At 44.1% G+C, this 8,152-nt stretch overlaps 1 protein-coding gene across 2 annotated transcripts in view; it reads left to right on the top strand.

Moving 5' to 3' along the window:
- The first annotated feature begins 1,282 nt into the window (after window positions 1-1,282).
- The window catches only part of ap3b1a (adaptor related protein complex 3 subunit beta 1a), an 82,949-nt gene continuing 76,079 nt past the window's right edge, over window positions 1,283-8,152 (top strand). Inside the window, exons 1-2 of one of the 2 annotated variants that reach the window (XM_018736813.2) lie at window positions 1,283-1,299; window positions 3,392-3,571. In XM_018736813.2, the coding sequence (XP_018592329.1) occupies window positions 3,426-3,571 (146 nt within the window). In that variant the 5' untranslated portion in view covers window positions 1,283-1,299; window positions 3,392-3,425. Of the gene's footprint in view, window positions 1,300-3,240; window positions 3,270-3,391; window positions 3,572-8,152 lie in introns of those variants that run through there. The other variant, XM_018736812.2, reaches the window with a different exon arrangement.

Genomic DNA, 8,152 nt, shown 5'->3' with positions numbered 1-8,152 from the left:
CGTTTACTCGCCTGCATTTTTTTTCTGAGGTAATTCATTGTAAGGGCCTCGCTGATACAGTAGGAGGATACATTTGTGTGTAGCTTGAACATGCAACCCAACGATTCTAGACTGGTGGTTGGGCTACAGGTTTACCGTAGTATGTACCCCTTTCCACCCTAGTCTATCCAGTAAATATTCTTACAATTCAGCAGTGAAGGGTCTGGTGGAAGTAGTAACACGTAGGCCCATATACCACATTCTGGAGCAGCTATTTCTTTGTTACTGGTGCTGCGAGACAGCAAACCACACACACACATCATGCCCCATACGCTCCTCCTTCTGTTTCTTTTCTCCCTTGTTGTCAGTCTTGCGCGTTCATCAATGCGCCCACACAAAATAGTGCCTCTTTTCGTACCGTGATGATCCTTCAGGTTGCGAGTCCGTGTTTTCATCCGCAGTGCAACCTGTTGCTAGCGACATTTCTTAGATGTCGTTAGCAAAATAATGCTATTAATAGAAAACACAATGTAACAGTGTACAAGAATAAAAGCACCTTCACACAATAATAATTTTATTCAAACAAAGGTCTTGGAGGCCAGATCTTGGGTGTCTACATCAGAGCTTTTTACTTTCCTGATATTTGGTCTTTACAAGCATGAGGCCTAAGAGAGGGGAGACCTTATTTACAGCAACTACTTTTTTAGATGACAAACTGAATAGGTTATTAAAGACATACATTTTTAAAGGGAGTCTGCAATAAACAACAAATATTAGCTGATTAAAATATAAAGCCACGAAAAGATATAATGAATATAATTCAAAGGCAGGCCGATCGCATTAACTAAATGTCAATTTTCTGGCCAAAGAATAACTACAGTTATTCAATGGCATTTCAAGATCAAAACATTCTGGTTTAAAGTTTACTTTTATTCAGCTGGGCATTGAAATATCTCCTTCTGTTGATGTAATGCACTCAATGTATTTTTCTCTTGAGATGTACGCCGCTTCGGAGAAGTGTCTGCAAAATGAAGAAATGTAAATGTACGTAAAACGTTCCGCGTTTTGGTTCTTTTCCTCTTTTAAACAATCTAGTTTCTGGTGATTTCTATTGACCAATGCTCTATCTATTCATGTTGCCTTGGAAACCAAGCTAGTAACTGACAGTGCATTCTGCTGTGAATCTCCCAAGACCCCGAGTTGATAGCTGCTTCTGCCACAGAACTTTCCTGACGCTGGAAGACTGGGTAAACAGCTCGGAGCTGACTGCGAACGAGACGGGTCACGCTTAACGGGTGCTGTGTCAGCACTGCGGAGCAGGTGTGTGCACACAGCCCGAAGGTCTTGCAATTCAGAGATCTACTGAGTGTGACTGAAATGCTCGCTTGCCGTCAATGCGATTCCGAAGCCCCGAACAGATGTTGCGAGAGCTGAACTGCTTCAAGTTAACGGAAAGAAATCGCTCAAGGCTTTGGAACTTCCTAAGAGTGCTAAAGTTAGCATATGTTATACTAATAACTTATTATTAGTACACAATGTTATGTTAGGGAAATATAGGTCCAGAATCTTCTTTCTGCCCCCAAATTGATGGAAAATAACTCAAGGCTTCAGAACTTCCACACACACATTTTCAGAACCGCTTGTCCCATACGGGGTCACAGAGCCTACCCGGTAACACATGGCGTAAGGCCGGAGGGGGAGGGGACACATCCAGGACAGGACACCAGTCCGTCGCAAGGCACCCCAAGCGGGACTCGAACCCCAGACCCACCAGAGAGCAGGACTGTGGGCCAACCCACTGCACCACTGCACCACCGCACCACCACACCCCTTCAGAACTTCCAAACAGAGCTAAAATTAGCACATATTGTTCTAATGACATTTTATTGTACTACACAATGTTATTTTAGCCAAACATGAATCCACAATCTTCTTTTTTGCCCCAAGTCAAGCTTCTTAAATGTAAAACTGGTATTGTGAGTATCCTTCTCCCGAATCCCATGGCAGCAGACTTTCATTCATTGTCGTTGCCTTGACGTGCATAGGTTTAGATATAAGTCTGAATCGATCGGCATGCAACAGTATTTCATAATCCAGAAGAGAAACTCACTGTGAAGGAGCACAAACAGCAAATGTATTACTCCTGTTCAGGTCCAGGATGGAGTTCATAGAACTGAGACCTTCAATAAATAAACCAGGAATACTTATGAGGAAACAGGGGGGATGTGGCGGTGTGGTGGTGCAGTGGGTTTGACTGGGCCCTGCTCTGTAGGGGATCTAGGGTTCGAGTCCCCCTTGGGGTGCCTTGTGATGGAATGGCATCCTGTGCAGGGTGTGTCCCCTCCCCCTCCAGCCTTATGCCCTGTGCTGCTGGGTTAGGCTCTGGCTCCCTGCTACCCTGTATGGACAAGCAGTTTCAGATGATGTGTGTGTGGTTATGAGGAGAAAGGGAGGCCTTTGTGAGTCACAACAGCCTAGTTACCTTAATCATGAATAAAGAAATGGCTTGAGAGAAGTCTGAGAGGAAAGCACACACAAAAACATCTTCACACTTTTTCTCTTACAAAGTACCGTTCTCCAAAGTTTCCGGTAAATTGCAGAATTGTATAATAACTACACACACACACACACACACACACACACACACACACACACACACACACACTTTCAGAACCGCTTGTCCCATACGGGGTCACGGGGAACCGGAGCCTACCCGGCAACACAGGGCGTAAGGCCAGAGGGGGAAGGGGACACACCCAGGACGGGACGCCAGTCCGTCACAAGGCACCCCAAGCGGGACTTGAACCCCAGACCCACCGGACAGCAGGACTGTGGTCTAACCCACTGCGCCACCGCACCCCCTTGTATAATAACTAATTAGTCATTTTCTGTTTTAAAATAAAAGTTCGCTGAAAGTGAACAGAGAGAGAGCCACCACCAATCCGTCCCAACAAAAAAATGAGGCAACCGTCATCAAGAAGGTTTCAGGACACGCTGCTTTTGTTCAGCATCACTTCAGCTCGCACTGAAGGAAGCAAGAAAAGAAACGCTGTGAATAAAAGCCTGTTCTTGCACTAGGCCACAGGCGAGCAATCGCTCCCCGCACAGCAAGGCCGTCGATCCGCGAACTCCGGCTTCCCGCTACATTCTCAGTGGCGCGTGATGGTGGTTACCACGGTAACGCATGTGGTCAGGTGCCCCGCCCCGCCCGGCTCCGCCCCGCCCCGCCCCCCTCCTCACTCAGTCGTCATGTGACTCGGCCTTCTGCACCTCGCGCTGACACACTTCCGGTACTGCGTGGAGAAGAGGAAAAAAGTTGCACAGAAGTTTTTTTTTTTTTAAATTTAATTTGTCGTGTCTCTCGCATTAATTAAACTGACGGTGGTTTTTTTCTTTTTTTATTTGAATAAAGCACAAATCCTTCGCGGCATCCCTGCGGAACTGAAATGCTGAGCAGCATGTCGACAAATAACTTGTCATATAACGAGCAAGGCGGCGGAGCGGAGCCGGCGGTGGAGCTCGGCCAGGAGAGCACTCCGACAGCCTCGGGAAGCACGGCGGCGGCGGGCCTCTTCAGCACCGACTTCAAAAAGTAAGTGCGTCTCCAGCCTCCTTATTCGAGCCGCAAAATACGACCAGCAGAAGTGCAATGAATGATTCGGGAGGTGTACAGTAACACAGTACATAACATAGTATAGGACCGGACCAGGTCTTTCCCCCCCCGGCGCTAAGTCTCCACTCCCTCACTCGACTCCAGCTGCTGCTGGTTTCAGGACCTCCTGATCTCGTCACCCCCCCCGTCGAATAAACATATTTTAAAAAATAATTTTATTTCCTTTCTGCGTCTGAGTAGCAGGCGGGGTATGATGTTTGCATAATCATCAGGGTCACGGGTTGGTCCCACCCCAGGTAAAAAAAATAAAATGTACCCTCTCCTCACACTCTCTCTGAGCAGCACCACGAGATGTCAGTGGAATCTCTGCTTCCCAAGTTATAACTCAAACAGGGTTGTCTTGGAAACACAACCATCCACATCCTTAACTTGGTCACTATCTAGTATCTATATAATATATATGTAAACTACATCATGTACATGTGTCTCCCAAGATGGAAATGATGCACTGTGACATTAACAAGCCTGCCTGTTGCAAACTGGTGATGTGAGTGAATGAATATTATTATTATTATTATTATTATTATTCTTAGTCAATGACTTAGCATGAAGCCTAGGACTTAACATGGTAAAAAAAAAAAAAATTGGATCCATTAAACTTGTTTAGTTTGACCCAGTATTTATTCATTAATGCTGTTTAAAACCTGTTGTTGCAGGAGCATCAAGGTAGCCTATAATTCGGTGCTCGAAATAGTAACGTCACGAAAGTGAGTGTTACGTTTGCGGCTGATTTTCTGACAACTGCATGGCGTGTGTCTTTACCTTTACGAGTGTTTGCTGCATTTTCGGTCGCGAAGGAGCGAGATGCTTGTTGAAACGAGAAGTGTGGTGGATAGTGCCACATGATAATGTAAGGAAGGTAGAGTTTATTCTGACGGGTTCCTTATGTTTGTAGGGAAGTGTGGAAGAGACATTGTGTGGGTCTAACCCTGCCTTGTGCTTTACGCTGGTGCAAGCGGTGGGTTCAGAATCTCTACAAAGTGTCACTTTAGCTCCCCTGGGAGTCACCGGCTGTTGGAAACAACGTGTATCCAGTGAAGCAGAAAAGTGGTCAGTCAGCGGCTCGAACCCAGAGACCTTATCAGGCCCCTGGACTGATCCTGTCCTGATCACACAGCTCCATGGAGATGCATGGCAAATGCTTGGTTTGTCACATAGTGACACAAAATATCGGAAACGATTCTGTAATAGTTTGTCCGTGTTGCTCAAAGGGAGTAAAATATTTCACTTGATGCAAAGCGGTGTGTATTGATATAATTGCTCATACAAAATCTTCATGTTCTCCAATAAATTGTGATTGTTTTCATTGTTTTCGGCTTCACCGCTTCTTGATTTTTGTCCGTAAATGTTCAGGTTTGCGGAATAACTTGTGCGTGCGAACTGAGGGCAGCTGGAGTTGTCGGGCAGTTTTAGTAATCCAGGGATGTCTTCAAGCAAATGAAGTGGTACGAGAGAAGGCCTTACCGCATGGTAGACAGAGCTGATACAGAAGCCCTGGAAGGTTTGCGTGAGTTGTATTCTATGGATTTGCTTGCCCTTCAGTTTCCTGTAGTAAATTTTGCATTCTTTTTTTTTTTTTTTTTTTTTCTTTTTCCCCCCTCTTCTTCTGCTGGACATGGCCCAGTCAGCAGGAGAAATTGTACCGAATCAGGTCTTACCCACAAGGGTGTTTCTGTTGTCTCCACTACATCGCAGTGCCAGCGGATTGTTGTGCTTTGCTGAGAGGGAAGGTTTGGATTTTGACGGGGGTGAACCAGAGTGGGTGTATGTGGGTCGCTGTCCCACTTGGCACGCTGAAAGGGCCTTCTGTTTGTCTCGCAGGCTGAAAAAGCAGTTCCAGCCCTGTGGCTTTTCTCAGCCTGTCTGTGCCGCATGGTGCCACAATTCTAGACCCACACCCCTCCAGACCCACTCCTGTTTTGTTCAGTAGCCGATGAATGTAAACAGTTACATTTATCTGATGTGTTTCTTTAAAGTGACTTACAATGTTAAGGTATTTTACAATTATTTATACTTTTACACAGCTGGCTAAGTTTACTGGAGCAATTTAGGGAAAGTACCTTGCTCAAGGGTAGTACAGCTAGAGGTGAGGCTCGAACTTGCAACCTTTGGGTCCAAAGGCAGTGGCTCTAACCACTACAGTACCAGGCGTGAGTTTATATGGAGGAGGCATTATCTTGAACTGATCTTTAGCTCTACTTCTGATATGAAGCTCCAGTATTGAGTGTCATTTGTTTAATAATCACTTCAGTGCTTCTGTCCCATTCAAATTGAAAATTTGGTCCAGTTTATAGGATTTCTATACTTTCTGAAAGTGAAACCCAAGTAACCTCAAAATTTTGGTTACTGGCAAAACATTGTCGAACTGGTTTACTACACAACCTGGACACGACTAGAGTGCCGCTCTACGGTGTAATCTGTGGAATCACTCATTTACAGGTGGCCCCTGTATTTACATTTATTCATTTAACAGATGCTTTTGTCCAAAATGACGTACATCTCGGCAAAAGTACAGTTTATTCATTTCATTAAGAGGAGACATAGCTGCAGACATGAAGGTCTCAAGCAAACATAGTTTGTTCCCTACCGCTTGCTGCACCGAGGTTCATCGTTCAAGTAGGTGCATAAAACACAGGATAGACAAATCCTGATATCCTCCTACCTTTTTTTTTTTTTTTTAAATAATATTAAGATACACAAGCAAGCAAATACAATGCCACAGTAGTGGCTGATAAAAGGCTTTATCTGGTGATGCTCATGAAGTTATGGTGCATGAACATTTACACTGTACATGAGCCGGAGAGATCTTGGGTGAAATGGGTCTGGAAAAGGTGAGTTTTCAGACCCTTCTTAAATGTAGACAGGGTTTCTGCAGCTCTTGGTGAGAGGGGAAGGTCATTCCACCACAACGGAGCCAGAACCGAGAACCTCCACGCTTTACCTTTCGTGCGCGGGACCACCAAGTGAGCAGAAGTAGATGAGCGAAGGGGTCTAGCTGGGGTGTATTTATTTAACAGCGCAGTCAAGAAACACAAACTATCAGCATCTTGAAATAAAAATGTCTCAGCAGACATCACCAAGAAGTATATGGTGGGTTTTTTTTTTTTTAATTGGTCATCAGTCATTACAGTTGGCTGTACTTATGGGTACTAGCCATTGTTTCTTTTTATATTTCACAAAAATGTACTATGTTTAGAGTTTTGGCAGTTGGGTAAATGACAAATGTTTGTGTTGATATTGTCAGACTCGTTATGCTGACCTATACTTCATCTGCTCAGTGGATGTGTGTAAGCTGCATGGCCCTTAAGGAGAAGCACCATAAATATGAAAATGTAACAGGACTTTTTAACAGTATGAAAAGTTTTTTTTTTTTTTTTTTTTTTGGGCATGTGGTTTGTTTTACACTTGAATAGGCAGAATGTCCAGCAATTCTGACAACTAAAGCAAACTTCAGAAAGATACTGCTGTCTTTGAAATTTAGCTTAGAGAAAATAGTTTTAGACAGAATTTGTCAAACTGGTCCCTCCTGTAAGACCCTTTGCTGCAACACAGCTCTCCGTTAATATCGGAACGATTAATAGGTTATTAGCTAAATGTAGTATTGTTGCGGGGTGGTAGGTGACTCCCGTTGTGCTGCTATGCAGGCACATGGTGATGCAGGATTTTTCACTAGCCTTGCTCTTCTTGCATTGCCTCCCCAGTCAGAAAGTGTCATTGTGACTCAGGGTAAGTCTGCAGATGTTGCTAATGTCATCTGAGCTCCTTTAACAGCAGTCATAAGGGGCCCAAGGATTGTCTGCTCAAGGCCTGCTCTTACCCAGTAGTGGTCAGGTGGTCTCAACAGAATGCTCAGATTGAATTAATCTTTCATGTTCAATAAACAGTACCGCACTTTTGCGCTACATCTACTTTGAACGTTTGTACTTTGCTATATTCAGATCCAACGAGTAAGTAAATTCAAAATTCAGCTTATTTTTATTGATTTTTTTTAAAAACCATCTAAGATAGTAGTCAGCATTCTTAGATGGACATATCAAATTCCCACATCAGTAATTTAATGTGAATTTACTGCATGCATAGTTATGCACATGTAGTACATACAGTGATCCTCCCTTCGCTGCAAGTTTGTTTCCCCTAGTCCAAAAATATTAAATGGAAAATTCCAGAAATCATCAATTCATATATTGTAAATTCTGCGCCGTTCTCAGTAGCGCTGTGAAACCTCGCACCATCCCGCCCGGGATGTCAATCATCCCTTTCTCCAGCGTATCCATGCTGTATCTACTACCTGCCTGTTAGTCACTTAGTAGCATCTCCATTATCAGGTTGACTGTTGCGGTGTCGCAGTGCTTGTGTTCAAGTAACGCCCCCCCCCTTTCTTTTTTAAAAAAAAAAAATAGAAGGACCTGGGCATTGGTCTTTAGTGTTTTTTTTTTCCCCCCCTTCTTGTTTTCTTCTCTATAGGAAAATAGTATGCAGTCATGTGAAAAAGAAAGTACA

This window comes from Scleropages formosus, chromosome 6, assembly GCF_900964775.1.
Source record: "Scleropages formosus chromosome 6, fSclFor1.1, whole genome shotgun sequence".
NCBI classification, from domain to species: Eukaryota; Metazoa; Chordata; class Actinopteri; order Osteoglossiformes; family Osteoglossidae; genus Scleropages; species Scleropages formosus.
This window is presented reverse-complemented; position numbering and strand designations above follow the sequence as displayed.